At 37.9% G+C, this 18,552-nt stretch overlaps 1 protein-coding gene across 1 annotated transcript in view; it reads left to right on the top strand.

The window, feature by feature from the left end:
* The window catches only part of HECW2 (HECT, C2 and WW domain containing E3 ubiquitin protein ligase 2), a 110,096-nt gene that overhangs the window by 55,974 nt on the left and 35,570 nt on the right, over window positions 1-18,552 (top strand). Inside the window, exons 8-13 of the mRNA XM_009698695.1 lie at window positions 1,215-2,555; window positions 3,897-3,992; window positions 8,029-8,179; window positions 8,545-8,648; window positions 12,201-12,325; window positions 13,804-13,989. Of these exons, the coding sequence (XP_009696997.1) occupies window positions 1,215-2,555; window positions 3,897-3,992; window positions 8,029-8,179; window positions 8,545-8,648; window positions 12,201-12,325; window positions 13,804-13,989 (2,003 nt within the window). The remainder of the gene's footprint in view (window positions 1-1,214; window positions 2,556-3,896; window positions 3,993-8,028; window positions 8,180-8,544; window positions 8,649-12,200; window positions 12,326-13,803; window positions 13,990-18,552) is intronic.

The raw sequence follows: 18,552 nt of genomic DNA, 5'->3' as shown, positions 1-18,552 counted from the left end.
TTTGTCTGAGATAAGCAGTTGCAAGTAAGATTCTACCTGTGCTCTCCTCCCCTGCTAGTGCACATGCAGATCACTCTGTCCTGTCCCCCTTTCACAGGACTCTGTCCTGCTTAAAACCAAGAATATCTGTTACATTTATGAGAATACAGACTTCCATCAGGCAATTCTTTTCTTTCCCTTTTTTCCTGTTATGAAGGCAACTAACAGAACATGGCTAGTACAGTTACATGTTTATCACATCGTATGTGTCTATTTACATGCTTATGATCTTAAATTCTCCTTCATTAGATTTGATATAATCTCTTTGGTAGTGAGATATTGCTTTGTCTTTTAACTTGATACAGCTTTCTTGCCTTTTTTGTAGCCCTATAGTCCTGTATCTCATTGATTTTTTTCTTTCTCTGTCACCATTAAAAAAATGCTTCTCTTTCAGTCTTGTTTGTTGCCAGGCGCTCTAGTTCACTCACTTCACTCTTAGGTTTCTTGCAGACATGTACAGACACTTAGAGCTGGATTATTCAACTTGGTGCCTGTTTAATTTCCATGTGGGGAGTTACCATCTTGTTTCTCAAATGAGATGGCTTATTTTCATTTCCCTTTTGTATATATTACCATAGCATACCTAATATCTCATGAACATTACTTAAGTAGATTCCCATTCTCTACAGTGGAAACTCCTATAAATTAACTAACTCAAAATAAATGTTGTGTGTAGAATTTGATATCTGTACACAATTTGTGGTTCCTCATGTGCTTTCAGATGCTGGTTTGCATGCTGCTAAGTGTGTAATGACAGCTGGTGTCAGTGACTGGCTTTGTGTAAATCCTACCTTTGGATATGAGAAAGAAGCGGTAGATAACTGGTTCCTTGGTTGTGAGGCTGGTTTTACTGACAGTTTGGCAAGATGCTTGGCAGTGCTCTGTCTTCTGAAAGCAACATGGGAGTCCTTTAAAGTCATACTTCACACCCTTTAGATTTTCTATATCCTACAAAATAGTGTAGACTTATACAGAGAAAATTCTGTAGTTGCTGTTATAATGCTGTAGTTGCCTCTGTTGTTATAATTGTATTTTCTTCCCTTAGTTGTCTGATTGAAATAGGCAAACATCTTGAAAGATGCATATTTTTATATCACTTCTGTGATGCAGACAAAGTAGAACAAACTGTCTGTTGCTGCATTGTGTTTCACATCCAGTCTTTTGTGTGTCAGCAGATGCTTCACCAGAAACAGTTGGCACTTTGCTAGGAGTGAACACTGTAAATGGAGACTTGGGGAGCCCCTCCGATGATGAGGACATGCCAACAGGACATCACGATACATCTACAGCGTGTTCCAATGGTCCAGTCCTTGAGGAATCTTCTGGAGAAGCAATCCTGAGACACCCTTTAAGGACTAGTACTACTCTGGAAACGGACCAGGATGAGTTGACCTCTGGTGCTTCAAGATCATCACCTACCAGAGGTCGACAGGACTCACTAAATGACTATCTGGATGCAATAGAACACAATAATCATCACAGACCGGGGACGTCTGCCTGTGGTGAGCGTCCACGTGGAGCCTCCCCAAAACTGAGGAGTAGTTTCCCTACTGACACAAGACTTAATGCTATGCTTCATATTGACTCAGATGAAGAGGAGCATGAGCTACATCAAGACCTGGGTTTTCCGTCTTCCTTGGAAGATGATGGTGGTTTAGTAATGCTAAATGGTGCTACAAGAAATGTTGAAAGTAATGGTTTAAGTTACTCATCAGATCAGGTAATGCAAGGACCTGCAGAGAATGAAAACATTTCAGCCTCTGAAGCTCCTTTGCCATCAACTGATCACCAGCAAGAGACTCTCCCAGAGCTTCCACCATCGCAGTTAGCAGGAGGTGAAAACCTGCAAGGTTCTCAAAGTGAAGCACCAGCAGACCAGGCTGGCAGCGAGTCTTGTGCCGCTCAGGAGGCAGAGCAGCCTCCTAGCAGTGCGGACACAGGAGCTACCGATGCCACCGCTGGGAGCAGAAGGGGCGTTAGTGAAATGGAATCAATTGATCAAGGGTCTGAACCTTCCCAGATGTCATCAGAAACCGAGCAGAGTGATCCTGCTCGCACGGAAAGTGTCAGTGAGGCTAGTACCCGGCCAGAAGGGGAGAGTGATGTGGAAGGGGCCGACAGCTCTTGCAATGAAAGTGCAACTGTGCGACGTTCCTCAGTTGAAATGCGGTGTTCTTCTTTTGAAAGTGCTAGGTTTCCTGAGACTCCAACCTTTTCTTCTCAGGAGGAGGAAGAGGGAACTTGTGCCACCAGTGCAGCTAGAATTGAGCCACGTGCTGAAACACAGGACTCTGCAAGTGCTTCTGGTTCTCTACCTGCGGTACAGTTACCTCAGGAGGAAGTACAGGAGGCTGAGACAGGTGAATTACAAGACCAAGAGGAAGCAGAAGAAGTCTGGCAAAGAAGAAGAAACCTGCAAGCGGCAGCTGCCAATAGCCAGTCTCAGGATGAAGAAACTGAAGGAGCCCAAGCAGCTTGTGAGGGTGCCACAGCACAGGTTGAAGGAGCTACTGGAGGTAACAACTGCAGGAGGCACTTTCTGAAGTGATCTTTCTGCAGCCAGTAAAAATTATTTTAAAAATTAACATCTGAAAATAAAGATCTTCATTTCTCAATTTCATGATCTTCCAAGATTATTTGTTGTTGTTGTTCCTTTGAGATTTATTCCTTTCAAGAGACTCTTGGGGTTTTTGATTTAACAAAAAAAATCAAACCTAAAAATATCCAAGACATGTTTATTTTGAAATTGGATGTATTTTAATTCTTGAGAGAGTAATGAGAAGGAGGATGAAGAGAAGGAAAGAATTCCACAATATTACCCTGCTTGCTAATCAAAATGGTAATGAGGGGGGATAAAAATCCCAAAACTATGAAATGCAAACTAGAGTTTATATTTGGGTCTTTTCTTCTGCATGTTTATATATTAGCATTAAAACATAAGGGTAATCAAAATAAAGGAAAGAAAAAAAAAAGAGATTTGTTTTTTAGTCATACTTCAGGCTGTTTATCTTCCCTTTCCCAGTTTCTTATCTGTATAGACACATGCTAACACAACTAGAACCATGGGAGGAGAGGTATGTGTTACTCAAGGTAACACTGTAAAACTCTTATCAATTGTAAAATTACTTTAACAGTTGAGAATTTTGTGTTTTGCTGAAATTACTGAAAGTAGAAATGTGTCCCTAATAGATTGTTTCCAAGCACATTTCACAATGGGTTATCCATTCAATTTCTTCAGAGACTGAAGTGGATCTAATCAAGTGGGTTTGTGAATGCGTCTTTTTAATAACTTTTCAAAAGTTTTGGGATTTATTCATTTCTCTTCATAAACAACTCTTTGATTTGGAAAGAGTAATCTTGGTACTTATTTCAAATACTGTCAATACTTTATTGTACAGCATTTTATAGACATTTGGGACACTATTAGGTGTCAGGTTGCACCATGTTTTGCAGGTTGGTGTGGCTGCAGCAAGGAAGGTCAATGAACAGTTTTGCCTCCCACTCTTACAGCAAGGTTTCTGTGGGGGCCAGGTGGAGCTCTGTCCTTGTCCCTTGCAGGCATATGGCTCAGGCATACACTGTTGTTTCTGTGCCCTGGCTTCTGCTGGTCACAGGTGGATGCGGCACATCCCAAGAGGTGACATTTTCAGGACCAGGACTGCAGCGCATCCCAGAGAAATCACTTGCATAGAACTGTAGACATAACTTATTTTGCCTGCAAAACCAGATGACTGTTAGATATATCCTAAAATATCGCAGTCCTGCAGAAGCTTTAGCATGTCTTGTTCACTTTAGAGGCAACTCTAGGGCTTCCCCATGTTGACTGAAAAAATAATTTGTGGGCATTTTGATTTCAGGTTCTCAAGCCAACGGCCATCAGCCCTTGAGGTCACTGCCTTCGGTACGTCAGGATGTTGGCCGGTACCAGAGAGTGGATGAGGCTCTACCACCAAGTGAGGTTCTTCATACTTTAATTGGGGGATAGACTCCCTGAATCTCATTACTGAGACCTCATTATGTTTCTTTTTTTAATGTGAGAACTGAGAATGAACAGCTGAGAAGTTTTAAGTGAGGAGTGATGATGATGAAGTCTAGTGCTGTTTTGTAAAAGGCATTGTGCTCAGTCTGTGAACTATCAAGATGTGTTATGATAATTATACCTGGTGTTTACAGGCTTGCTAAATTACATTTGCGGAGAATTAGGAAGGTGTGGTGCTGCCTTTTCAGGATGCACTGCACATGGGTAGGGAGGTGAGGTGGTATGTTGTATGAGGCACTTGGAGTGAAAGATGTCAAGCACTCTGAAATCTCTGAATACTTCTTGTATGGTGATGATTTACAAAGAAATATATAACATCTTTAATCTCTGCAGTTTATGTGAAAGGTGTCTGTGTTTTCCTTGCGTTTTTTGAGGCAGTGTGAAGGCTTTTTGAATTAAAACAAACCTGGGTATTAAGCAACAGTTGGATGAGTCTAAATTGACAGATAAATTGTAATTTCTCTAATGCATATGAAAAATACATTGCCTCCAATTGTTGGACTGATTCAGTTGCTTAAATTTGGGGCAGTGAAAATCTATTCAGTATTTTATATTTAAAGAAAGGAGAAAGGAGCGAAAGAAAGCTACACAGCTAATAGACAAATATTACTTCAAAACAAAAAGAAAAAAAGTTAAATTCAGACTCACTGAAGTCTGTGGCAAAACTCTATTACTTTAAAGGAGTCAGGAATTCAGATATTTAGTGTAAAATTAATAGATCCCTGATTGTGTTTGTCGTGTAATTGGAGAGGGTAACTGGAAGGAGCCTGATAGCAGAACACAGATATAACTGTGTATTGGAAAGCCACGGTTTTGCTCCCTGCTGCTTCTGTTATAATCAGTGCATATAACAAATTAGTCCTGCGTGCAGATCCTAAAGTTAATTAACTGCCACCTCAGTAAACCATTATTATTTTTTTACAAAATTGTGCCTGGGAGACCTATATTTCAGTTGCATTTTATCACTTTTCATGCTGAAAAAGAGAGAACATTACAGGAAATACTCATAGATCAGTGTGATAATTGAGAAATGCATAGAGATAGCTTTTATAGTTCTATGGTTTATACATAGGTTGCTTTTTGTGTTTCAGAAGCAAACTATACACTACAATAACTAATTGGAAAAACTATTGGAATGTTACTATAAAAGGTTTGACTGTGTTGTATTCTAACATTTCTGACATTTGCTGGGATTTTACACAGTCATGCGTGGGCACACATATACACATCGCCCCTTTACCATCAAAGCCCAATGCACTCTTTATGTAGATCATTCATTTGCTGATGTGAATAAAATCTTAAATACCAATTGTTGCCTAGATTCAGTTTTTCTCTCCAAAGCTCTCTTTCAGATATATAGCAGTTTTAATATTTTAGTAGTGAAAAATTAGAGGAAATATTTAGAATATGATTTTGAGTTATAAACTGTAATTTCTTTGTAATTTGGTTTGTATTCTATTTGTTGTTTCACCAGAATCTGAAACTAAGAAAGAAAAAATAGGTGTATTTCTTTCAGTTGTGTGTAGGTTAAGTTAAAGAACAAGAGAAAGAATTGAAATATTTATCTAGTATTTCTGCTTATAACATGCAACATTTTGATCCAATTCCTACATTCATAGGGAAAAATCAACAAATAAGCTTGACCACACAACCTTGATGAATTACAATTTTGCAATTCAGCAAGCTAAGTTATTTGTAACACATTTGACTAAAACCGATTTGACTAATGGAAGATATCATTGTCCATCACAACACTGATGCAGGTGCTTTGCTTTAGAAGCCATTATCCAAGTGTTTAAACTCGTGTACTTAAAATTGAATGCAGGTAAGAATGCTTTTCTTCTGCAAGACCACGTAACAGAAATGGTGACTTTGTGTCAAGAGTTGGACTTATAATCGCAAGAAAAATCTCAGCTATTATACAGTGGTTTGGGGTTTGACATTTAAGCAGAATAATGAAATCACAAATTTAAACAGTTTTATGTTTGGTTTTTTTTTCCCAATGAACAATTCTGTCCTTCCTGGAATACTTCCATGTTTTGTTTTGTTTACAGATTTTGAGTATTTTCATTTCGTCAGAAGACACTACTTTTTTGAAACGTAACCTTTGCACAGGAGCATCTGCTTCAATCATTTTTTTATTTTAAAAAAATTGAAATGTTTTTCAGAGAATGTTGAAATGTTTGTTTGCTTTTTTGAGATATAAATGAAAATTTTTTAAAAATTACTTTCAAATGTGTTATATTTTGAATAGCAAATACTATGATTACACCATAAGCTTTGCATTGATGTAATTTTGTTTATTTTTAAACTTGTAGTTTAAATTTATAGTATAATACAAAGTTTTGATATTTTTCTCCTGGAATTGAAATTTGTTCCTTAAAGAGTTCTCTTTATTCCTGTCCTATTGTACTACTTTTTCTTTTCTTCCTCTGAACTTACTTTCCTACAGAGCTCTTGTTCACACTAGAAATGCTTTAAAAACTAATAGGCTGTTTTGATTGTGCATCATAAAGATAGAAGAGTAACTTGCATTGCGGCCAGCTAAAATACAGAGCTGTCGTGCAGAGGTGACACAATGAGTTTATCTCAAAACTTGCCTTTCCTCCCTCTTTGCGAGTTGATTCAGGCCCTACAGTGTAATGCAGGGAGCCACTTGGCTGCCTCCAAGAGTTGACAGAAGTCATAGTACACATACAGTAACAGAGCCTGAGGTTTTAAGGCTGTTAGTGTTAAATACTTTACAATCGAATTTAGTTCTCCTCCTCTGTTCTCAAGACATTTTCATGCCCTCTTTCCTTGCGGAATGGTGGTCATTTAGGATTGGTTGCTTGACAGTGATTTTTAAAACACTGCTGCAGCAAATGATGTTTTCACCTAGACCTGCAATATAGAGTCTCTTCTAAAAACCTTTTGAACTCTCAAAGACTGTTTTTCAACTGACATGCTAAATGGTTTGCATGTTTTCTGCAGTTGCTGGTGTCCAAGAATCAGGCATGTCTCTTTCTGTATATAAAATATTTTAATATTTTTTTATTATTACATGGCCTCCAGCCATGATCAGCATCTTCATATCTTGCTCATTTTACAAGCAGTTATTAGGCAGACAGTGTTTCTGACTCAAAAAGCTTACGAACTAAGGCCTAGGTGTTGTGATGCACCTGATTTCTGCAGAGCGCTGAGAAGCCAGATGTGGTTGGGGAAAGGTCCCTGTGCCTTCATCTCCGCTCTACTGGTGTGTCTCCATGGTCTAGACTTCTGACACTGCCTGTAGCTGGTGTTGCAAAACTAACGGATAGCATTATAGTTACCACTTGTACAAGAAGTTGAATTTGCTATGTTATTTGCATAATCAGCAATCTGGAACATGCATTTAGTATATGAAAGAGTTTTATTGTTATAATTGGCCATCTTTTCTGGCAGGTCTGCTTACATTTAACATAGGTACATGTAAACCCAGGAAGAGCACTAACATCTTTTTTATTACTGTTACTGTTAGCTGGGGAAAAACAATGACAGGTATCAAACTTTGCAAGGTCTTTGGTACTTATCCGTTGGCCTTTTGCACTGGAGCAAGCCTCAGATTGGATCTTGAATTATTTCTGTCCAAGATAATTAGACTAAGTATCCTGATTTTTTTTTTTTTTTTTAATTTTTTTCTGGGACAGTTGCTTGTTAGTGGGAAATAGAATAGAGCAAGGAATAGAAATTCTTAGATATGGATTCCACAGAACCTTACCTACAGTGGGGAATTTGACTTATGGGATAAAATAGGGAAAAGCCATGTCTCTTAACTCTTCAGTAAGGAAGTTCTGTGCTGAAGTCATTCTGTAAAAGAGAAATAGAAACTTGAAACAATAGATTCAGTTACAAAAGTGACAGAGCTAAAATAAAGAAAAAAAAATAAACCCCAGGCCCTCCATAGTTCACAATATTTTGTTGCTACTTAGACTGGGAGGCTCGAATTGACAGCCATGGACGGATTTTTTATGTGGACCACGTGAACAGGACAACAACATGGCAGCGACCCACAGCCCCCCCAGCCCCACAGATTCTCCAGAGGTCAAATTCCATACAGCAAATGGAACAGCTGAATCGCCGGTAAGAATTACACTTGTTGTTTGTGAATCATGTGCTTGCAAAACCACATTCACCGTTGTAAGACTGAGTATGAAGACAGAGTCACAGTTGCTACCACAGTTGGCCATAAGTATTTATTTTTATGTCTGTCCCTTTTAATTGTCATGTGAGCTTCTAGTGCTTTTATATGCCACTTGTGTTCATAAGCTATGTGGCTAAAAAATATCTGGTAATGGTTTTCAGAAATTCAAAAGGTTATTAATGCAGAAATTAGAGGTCAACATATATTAACCTACGTGACCGAAAAGACGGACAAGCTCCCTTGGAGCCAGAATTGGATCGTATTTACCATATAGTATATATAAAGTCCAGTTTTCTAACCCTAGGTACCAGAGCATCCGAAGAACAATGACTAATGACAGACCTGAAGAACATACAAACGCTGTGGATGGAGCTGGAGAGGAAACTGACTTTCACCATTCTAATGCAGGTTAAAAATAACGTTGTGGTTTTTTTTCCCCCTCTCAAAAGGGAGCATTCCTCTCATAGATGATTTAATGACTATAACATAAGGCAGAACCTAACTTCTGCCCCTGAAAGTCTGGGTGAAAATGAAACCATTTGTTTTCATTGCTGTCTAGTTTTTGAAGATTATGGTTCAACCTGTCCAATACGCTGAAGAGATGAATGTGAGATTCAGAGCATTTTTCTGTCAGTACCTGACTGGGTAAAAATATAGGCAGGACATTTGCAGTGAAAAAGTATAAAACTGTGTGGTCTGGGTTACAAATACTTTGAATCTGCTACTGCAATTTGAAATGGTAGAATATATAGGACTAGAAAGGACTTTGGGAGTCACTGACTTCATCTCCATACTGAAGACAGATAGGATGAGCTGTACCTAAACCATACTTGGCAAATGCTATCTCATGTGTTCTTATATTCTTCAGTTGATGGACATTCTGTAACTTTTTTTGACAGTCTACTCATATCGTTTCTCTTATACTCTTAAATCCATTAGTTCCTAGTCTTTCCTCGTGGCTTGTATTTTTAGGTCTCCCAAGTATTTTGTTGGCCTGCTCAGGATTGTCTTCAGTTGGTCTGCAGCTCCTGAGGAATATTTCAGAAAATTAAAGCTATGACTCTGCGGTACTTAGGACGTTGCAGAAATGTCACGTGTCTTATGTACAACACTCCTTGTACATTCCTGCATAATTTTTACTTTTTTTGCTGATAGTTTACCACTAACCACCAGCGTTCAGTCTTTGATCTGCTAAAATCAGGTCCAGACCCTTGTGTGCAGATCTTTGGCACAGATGTCTGGTTTTTATCTGATGTTTGTGCAGTTGGTTATCCCTAGCTGCACACAGGTCTTTGCACCTATGGTTCTGAATCTTGTCCATCCTGCTGTCCAAATACTGCAGCATCTTCTAGTTGGAGCAAGTTCTGTCCTCCCTATCCAGTCATTAATAGAAATAATGAATAGGACCAGACCCAGACATATCTCAGTAAAACATCACTTAGTGTACTCTTTTTGTTGACATAAATCATAACTGCTTTTCAGTAGATTTTTGCAAACTGCTGCATACCCCTCTCCAGGTGGTTTCATCTATTTCAGGTAATTTTCTCCCTCAACATGATTATGAGAGTATCATGTAAACAGTGTTAAAGGCCTTATTAATATCAAAATACGTGGCCTTTACACCACTCGAGTAGTAGAAAATAACTTCATTAGTTTGCTATGATTCATTCTTCAGAAATCCTGGTTCTTTGTGTTTCTCTAGCTTGCTGTCTTCTTGTTGCTTTAAGTAGTTTGACAATTCATGTGTCTATCTGAGAATAAAAAATATGTCAACTAATCTATAGTTTCCGTCATCCTTTTTTTTACCTATTCTTAAAAATGGATATAATACTTATCCCTTTTCTTCTGAAAACTCCTTCAGACCCCCAAAATAACCACCAGTGTCTCAGACATTGCTTCACCTAGTTTCCTAAGTGCGTTAGAGTACATTTTGTCAAGCCCAAAGGGTTTGAAAACCTCTGATTTGCACCACAGTCTTTAACCTGCTCTTTACCTATTCTAGCCTAGGATAAGAAAGAGAACTTTCTTCTTGTCTTTTTAGTTCTTCCAGTTGTCTGGTTGGTGTTAACTTTTTGAATGAAGACAGAAGGAAAGGTCTTTTTTAATGAGCTCTAAGCATCATAACTAGTTTTTCCTCTTGATAAGCAGTTCTCTCCTTAGTCATCTTCCTACTAGTAATTTACTAATACATTTATAAAGTTAGTTTCTTACCCATCCAGTCCCTTGCGTAGTTTTGTGTTATTATGTGCTTTGGTTTTGTCTCTAGATGCTCTTGATATTATACAATATCAAGATATTTTTAATAATGCTTTTAATACTTTTTCCTAAATTAATTCTAATATCCAAGCAATGCCACCCTTTCTTGAATTTCAAGCTGTTGTAGAACTTGTGATTTACCCAAGTGCTCCCTTTATACTTTTTTTCTTTACTTCTTCCGTAGCCTTTTCTTTTTTTATCTTTGTGCACATGCAGCTAGATGGTTTGTTGTGCTGTAATCAAATCAGTTTAAAGCAAATTCAGGCTAAACCCTAATCAGCAAGTTCAGCTGAATAAGCTCTTCATAAATCTAATTCATAAGCCTCTAAACTGCAAAAAGACCCCCACCTGGTGACCCATTCTGGTTTTCAGATTATCCAGACTATGACAGTGGGCTTATCTGCAGCATGTCAGAGCATCTTCCAGGGTGTGAGAAGTGACTGGTGTACCCCTGAGTTTTGTACCAATATAGAGTTGACATGCAACTGCAGTCCGTGCCTGGAAGTAGCCCAAGTATTCAGGCATAGCTTCAGGAGTCTTTATGCTCCACTGCTGTTGCTCCATAGACATACCTCATGTGGGAGGGCTTGGGGTCTATTGTTTAAGAAGTGCCTCTCAAAATCCTCTTGTTCATTTGCTTTTCCTTTACTTATTACCCTTCCATTTTCTGGTTTCCTCTTATGCATAGAATTAACATCTTTATTTTCCCCATTCCCTTTTTTCCATAATGTTTACCCATCCATCTGTCTCTGTTCTTTTCCTCCTCTTTGATTTCTTCTTACTTTTCCCTCAGTTTATAGTCTCATTTACTGCCTCTCTTCTCCTTTCTCTGCCTGTGGATTATGTTCTTGTATAGCCATAGTAGCTGTGTTCTACATGATTAATGTTAATTTGATGGGCAAGTGTACAAATACCACGATATGTAAAAGAAGGAAACTGTGAAATGTAGAAGATGGCATACATTTTAGAGTAAAATCACTGCAGACCCAATCTAAACTTGCAATTTTTCATTTACATTAAAATATACATCTGAATGTCCTGTTGATTTTCAAAGATAATTCAGGGGAACAGTCTTAACATCATAGCAAATACCACTCATAATATATTTTCAGTTCCTGGTACTGCTGAAAATCAGTGCAGTTGCTAGGAGAAGACCCAAATGTTTACTGAAAGTTGAAACTTGAAAGGTTGGCAACCTTTTTCTTACTTATGTAATCTGCTTAAATACTGTATCAGGATTGGGGCTGTGTTAATGGCAGTGATGTATTTATTATTTTTTTTTAAAGGAGGAATTAAACATTTTTAAGTGTACAATGACCTTTATATCCATTAGTTAGCATTTAAAAAATATCTTACCTGCCTGCAGCTACAGTATAGCAATGTAGACTTGCCACAGGGACCTTCTTGCATCTTATACACAGGCATATGTTTGGTAACCCAAAATACTGAATGTGGATGTTTTGGTTTTGTTTTTTTTAATGATTGCTCACCAAAAGCAACAAGTTACTAAACTAAAATTGTGATATTTTCAGGAACTTCAGTGCTATGTTAGAAGAAATTCACTTACATGGAGAATACTTAATAAATCTGAAATAGTTGTATACCTAGTGTTTTTTCTTGTGTGATTGAAATTGATAGAGTTGTTGCAGTGATGTTTTGGTAATGATTATTACTGGAAGTCTTTGTCATTCACTTTGCTGTTAGATTTTCGAAGAGAGAATGTGCTGCCTCACTCTACCTCCAGATCCAGACTTACTTTATTGCTCCAGTCTCCTCCTGTGAAATTTCTTATCAGCCCAGAGTTCTTTACAGTGCTGCATTCTAACCCTGTGAGTATAGCATCTAGAGCTGAAAGACTTTCATAAATACATGCTTATATATAGTTGTCTTGTGTACAAAGATATTGCTCCATGTTTGATGCTAAGATATTGGTAGTAGGTAGGGAGGCTGGATAAATTCAAACACTCATCATCATTCCTTGCAATTGGTGGGCTATCAGAGTCGTTCTAGTTGACATTATAGCTTCTGCAGTTTTTGTTTTTCACTCAATTCTTCATCTTTCTTATGATATGAAACTCATTTGTCTATCGAAGCAATAGCTTTCTTACTGTGCTTTGCAGTCGGTGAGAGGCAATTCTGAGAATGAAAATGATGCTTATTTTTTAAGATCACTTTGCTGCTTATGGGATGATTTGTTTCCCCCAGATTGTCTGGTTTATATCAAAATATATGAGAGGTCACACTGAACAAAAAAAAGGATCTTAATATATATTTTCCTTTTCTGTTTTGCCTGTCCTTCAGTGCTACTTCTTTTATAGTTGGCTTTTTTTTTCCCCAACGTTTCTTTTCCTTTGTGCAATGGGATGTATAGTGGAAACAGAAGTAATGGCATGAATAATTTATTGTCTGCAAGCACACTAGTTAATAATTCAGTGTTTTTTAAATTACTGATCAGTGTTAGTTTGGTTTTGATGTATACAGATGCTTGTCTGTATCTGAATAATTCTGCTTAGCTTGCATAGCTGTATCTTGAATATATGAAACAGGACAGAGGTAGATAAGACCTCTGGCCACAGAGTAGAGGTATAGGGACACAGAGTGATTTAGGTAGCAACACAGTGCAATAGGAGGCCCTATATCTTGGCTTCTGTCTATTGCTAATCCTGAGAGAAAGACCTGGTTTACAGTTGGCTGGGTTTTTTTGGAGGGAAGGACATTAACTGTTTATTTTACCCCTCTTATTTAAAGTTTTCCCTGTCTCCTTTTACACCTGTACTATAATTTTAGTACATAAATTACACATGGACATGCAATGATAGAGTATTTTTGAAAAATCAATAGGTGGAAACAATATTTATGTAGATTTGTGGTAAGTTCTACAAGCTTATGTATCTCTGTCCTGCAGAAAACCTTACCGGCTTTATTGCTGTATTCTGTGGCTGCATTTGACTCATGATTCCAGAAATCAGAAAATATCTATGAAATCTCTACTTTTAAAGCAATTTTAGTGTTACAGGATTCTTCACAGTTTCAGGGACAAGTGTGGTAAATAAAATCTGTAATATATTTCACACTTTGCTGGAGTGAGTCAATTATGAAATTTTGTATGTCTCAAGCAAAATAAGAAACATTATCCCAAAACCTCAGAAAGAGGACCATTTTTTTCATACTCTTGTGGCTTCGTTGGAGATAATTTTTAAGGTTTTATAGATGATTAGATGATTTATTTACAGTGGAAATGTTGTCTTTTGTAGTAAGAGGAAAATTTATCTTTTAAAAGTATTTTCTTTTGTTATTTATTTTTCAGAGTGCCTACCGCATGTTTACAAATAACACGTGTTTGAAGCACATGATCACCAAAGTCCGGCGGGACACCCACCATTTTGAGCGCTACCAGCATAATCGTGATTTGGTGGGCTTCCTCAACATGTTTGCTAACAAACAACTGGAGCTACCAAGAGGTTGGGAAATGAAACATGACCATCAGGGCAAGGTAACTGTAATGCACATGTGGCTCTGTTGAATGCTTGATCTTAGATGTTGCAGTGTCAGGACTCAGTTGGTTGCTCTTAACAAGAGCATAAGTGCATGTAGTTCTCCAGATGTAAAAGGTGTGCATCCTTTTCTCCTGCTTTTGCCAAAAGAGATTGGAATTTCTCGTACTGACAAAGCATTGTATGAAAGGAGAAGGAGACTGATAAGTGGGTATTAATCATTGGAAGGAAAATTGCTAGAAAATCAGTAGCCTTTTTACAATGAAATACATTGCTTAGATTCCCTTGGATGTTTAAAACTTCTTTTGAAAAGAATTACCTACTCTGTGAATATGGGCAGTTCAGTGAAGTTCTTTGGAGTTTTGTCTGTGTACTCATAAGATAATTTAATAAAGTTACTTTATCTACTGAATCTTATTTCATTATTTTTGAACCATTTGTATTATTTTTTTTCTTGTTTAACAGTCAAGCTTTTCCTTAGGGCAGTTTTTCCTTCTTCAACATCAAAGTCTTGAGTGGGATTTGTTAGCCTGCATTATTTGCACTTTTTTCTTTAATAGCCATCCATTTTCCTAGGCAACTCCTCTACCCAAATGCTAAGTTAGTCCAGTGTTCATCAGTTTCTGTGATAAAATGGATACACTTAAGACTGGGATAGCTCTGGAGATGATCACTCTATTGATTATGTATTGGTTAACAGGAAAGAAATTGTGTGTAGTAAGTTTCATCAATAGGGATCTTGAATAGTTGCAAGTCTTACTGCTTTTCAGAACATGTATAATTTTTCAATTTCTAGCAAAATCTTTTAAAATCAAAGAACAGACATTTATATAGTAGTGATATAATTTTAATGTAAGTTTAAGCTAGTGTATCCTCCCTATCTAGAATATGATTTTCTTTGTAGAAGATAGGATGGTTGAAAATAGACTGTGATTAGCATGTGAGGAAGTCATAAGGCTATCAGTTCATGTGAGAAGTCCTAATTAGGACTATAGGCATATTAAGCTTCTCAGTTATTATGTTTATGAGTCTTGGTACAGTTAGCTGTGAGCGTCCATATATATAATGATCTTGATGCTTGAAAAGATTACAGGTAGATTCTAAACTGAAGGGTAGAAAAAGTGCTTGAGGGTTTTTTCTTCTTGGGTTTATTAACTCTGGCAAGCACTGTGGTTTTTTCATTAGAAATGCAATTAGGAATGTGCAATTGTACTAACCTTGTTCTTTGTCTCCCTCACTCTTTTCTGTTTTAAGTCATTCTTTTTCTGTTCAGTTCTTCAGAGGCTGGTTTTCCTCTTGAAGAATACAGCAATTTTCAATTGACTTTAATAGGCACTCCATAAAAAGAATTAGACCTTTGGATTTCTGGTGTGGTATTTGGTAACAGTGATGCTACCACAACATTAATCAACAAGAGGAAACACTGAGTAAATCCCCACTGGGATTTCTTCACTTTGAATTAGGCTGAGTATTGTTCATTTTCATTATGTTGAATTGCCTTTGTCACAAGTAGTGCTTGTGGCCAGTAGAAAAGCCTATTTAGCACTCCAGAGAGATGATGGCCAGTACATGGTGAGACAGTGCTTGATGAGACCAAACTGAAACCGGACCTGCCTTTGTTAAAGCATAAAGCTAAAGAGAAGCAAGTAGAAATTAACCATGCCACAGTATATAATTATACTTTCTTTCCCTGGCTACTCTTCCATGCTGAGATGAGGTTTTTCTTTATTTTTCCAAGTGTATCATAGTAAGAAGCTTCATGCTTTTGCTCACAAGGCACAGTGATAGTTCTGACCCTTATGCAGTGCTGAGTAGTAGAGTTTTCACTCCCCGATGTCAGTGTGGTCCTGGTTGCTTGTCCTCATTGCAGGCTGTCTTCCAAGGTCAGCTGGGGACTGCCTACTTCTGAACTCCCTTCAAAGCTGCACAGCAAAGCCCAGTTGTCCACTCCTCTGACTCCTCCATGTATTCGCTACAGAAGATAAAATCTGTTTGGCATGCAGTTCTCCCTAAAAGATCTGGCGTAACTAGGATGTAATTTCTGATTGGCATTACAGATGAGCCTTCGTCAGTCACTGACCACAGGGAGGCAGAAGACCATTGGAAAAGGTGGTAGCAGAAAGCATCATATAGGCTGGGTACGTCCCTGAGCTGAACTCAGTCTCACAACTTTGAAATTCTGCATTGCTGCATACATGTGCATACACACATGTATTATATAGATAAGCACCTCAGTGCATTTGTGCAATATGTGTAAGCACATGTTCATATTTTAAAGCCAGATGCAAATGTGTATACTTTTTAATTGGATCTCTGCAAGATGTGCAAATACATAATAAGTTATTGTAGGACATTTTTGGTTTTTTCTTTCTACAATGGAAGAATCCATTGTAATTGGTTACTAATGTCCTCAATAGGAAGAAAAGGTATTTTAGCAAGCTTCATAGACTTTTAATTGGAAAGATAACTTGGGCAACTATTTGTGATTAATGGGCTAAATGTAGTTTTGGCACTACCCATCTTAATGTCAGTCTTTTCAAGCACAGATTTATGGATTATAGCTAGACAGGAGTTACGAGAGGAGTTTTTTTGAGAGGCGACTGTGAGCCACACTGTATTTTGAGCTGTGTGCCAATGTCCAGATTAGCCCAAAGCCTTGAAGCTCCAATGATTATCTTCACCGAAACTTCATGTAGTAATTTATGCTTTACTTTAAAGTAAGCTCCTACTAGCTAGCCTGCAAGTATTCATACTTAATAAGACATGATTGTCTTTAACTTAACGTTTAAACTGAATTGTTTATTTAAATATGATGCTAAAGAACACTACATGCAATATTAGGTTGCTGCATTAACTCGAAGAACTGTGTAGCGCAACTCTAGGTAGTACTTTCTCCTATATTAAATCAGTACCTTTTTATTTCTAAATGATTTTCCAGTATAATGTTGACTTAATGAAATCAACCTTTGTTTTGATTAAAGTGCTTCACATCTTATAAATACACATAGACCAGACTAGATAAAATAGTAGATAGAGGGCCATTAAAAAAAAACCTATACCAACCACTTGCTAATAAGTGAAATAAACCTATCAATCAGGAACAAAATTTTCAGAAAGCCTGGATATGTTCCAGCAGCCTCTTCCAGTCATTTTCCAGGCTGAACCTGAAATTTCAGAATAGCTTTTATTCTGCTTTCCCACTGGTTTCATATTCTCTGATCTGTAAACTTGCACATTATTTGTCAAGGTGAACAAGTCCTGCATCAGGCTCAAACATTGCAATTAAAATTGCATTTGTTGAATACACTTTATAGGTTTTGAACTGTGGAACCATCAGTTTCACTTGCCTATCTGTAACTATGTCAGATGATCAAAACCGAGTTCTTCCTTACTGGTCAGGTAATGTGATTCCTTGCTTGTAGGCAGAGGTTACAGGTATAGGTGATGGCTGTGTGTAGGAGGCTTGCTGCCCTCTTCTGGAGCATTACTAAGGTTTCGCAGCTTTGGTGTCCGTCCATATGCTTGTCCTTCCTTCGGAAATGGAAGTATGAACATTTTCTCCCATGACAATCCAATAGTATTTAATTGCTGTATAGTATGACACACCGCCTTGTCTGCCTACCTTCATAGCAGTAAGAAGAATTGCATTTTCTCTGGTCTGGCTCTACCAAGCAGTCTGAAACAATGATTTCATGAATACTGTAAACTGGCGTCGCTGCCAAAAGAGCCAGTTCTGCTCTCCTCTCGTCGCTGGTGGGCTGATCGAGGTTAGAGGAACCAGCAGGGAGAGGGACGAAAAGAGCCTGGGCCAGCTCCCCAGCTGGGTTCACTGCGTGGCTACACAAACACTTGTGCCAACACAAGGCAGGAAGAGCACACAAGGGATGAAACAAGTGGTCAGGATGGGGGAAGATGATAATGTTTCTTTTGCTGATGCTGCAGGACTGAATTATTTATGAAACTGTGGTCGAAGTACCTCACTGGTATCCAAACAGAGAAATGGCTCCCGCAGCTCCTGACCACCTCTCTGCTGGTCCAGATTCTTTGATTCCTCAAACCAGATGTCACTTTCCTGTAACTCTCCTGCTCAAAACCAGGATCTTTTTTTGCCACTTCCACATGTTGCCAGCATTGTGACTGAAAAAAGTGAAGTGTGTTGAAATAGAACAGTGCTGATTTCCAAGTGCAACACTAACACTGTGAAAAGTTTAAATTTCAGGGCTTGGAAAAACTTTAAATTCCAGGGCTTAGAAAAAGTTTAAATTTCAGGGCTCAGAAACCTTTTTGGTTCAAATTGGACAGAAATGTAGGAGGTTTTCATTTTCCAGGCTACATGCTCCTGTGACCTTGCTTTCAGCAAGTATGTGGTAGTTCTCACCGGTTGCCTAGTTTAAATGTTTTTGTTGCCATCATCTTTGGTGTCCCTGATCGGCCTTTCTTTTTGTTGTTTTGGTTTGGTTTGGTTTTGTTTTTTGTTGTTGTTGTTTGGTTGTGGGGTTTTTTGTTTTGTTTTGGGTTGGGGTTTTTTTTGTTGTTGTTTTTTAGAAGGTTAGTGAACTTAG

The sequence above is a fragment of the Cariama cristata genome, unplaced genomic scaffold (genome assembly GCF_000690535.1).
Source record: "Cariama cristata isolate BGI_N322 unplaced genomic scaffold, ASM69053v1 scaffold17844, whole genome shotgun sequence".
In the NCBI taxonomy this organism is placed as follows: domain Eukaryota; kingdom Metazoa; phylum Chordata; class Aves; order Cariamiformes; family Cariamidae; genus Cariama; species Cariama cristata.
Note: the sequence above shows the minus strand (reverse complement) of the source record. Positions and strands in the feature narration are given on the sequence as shown.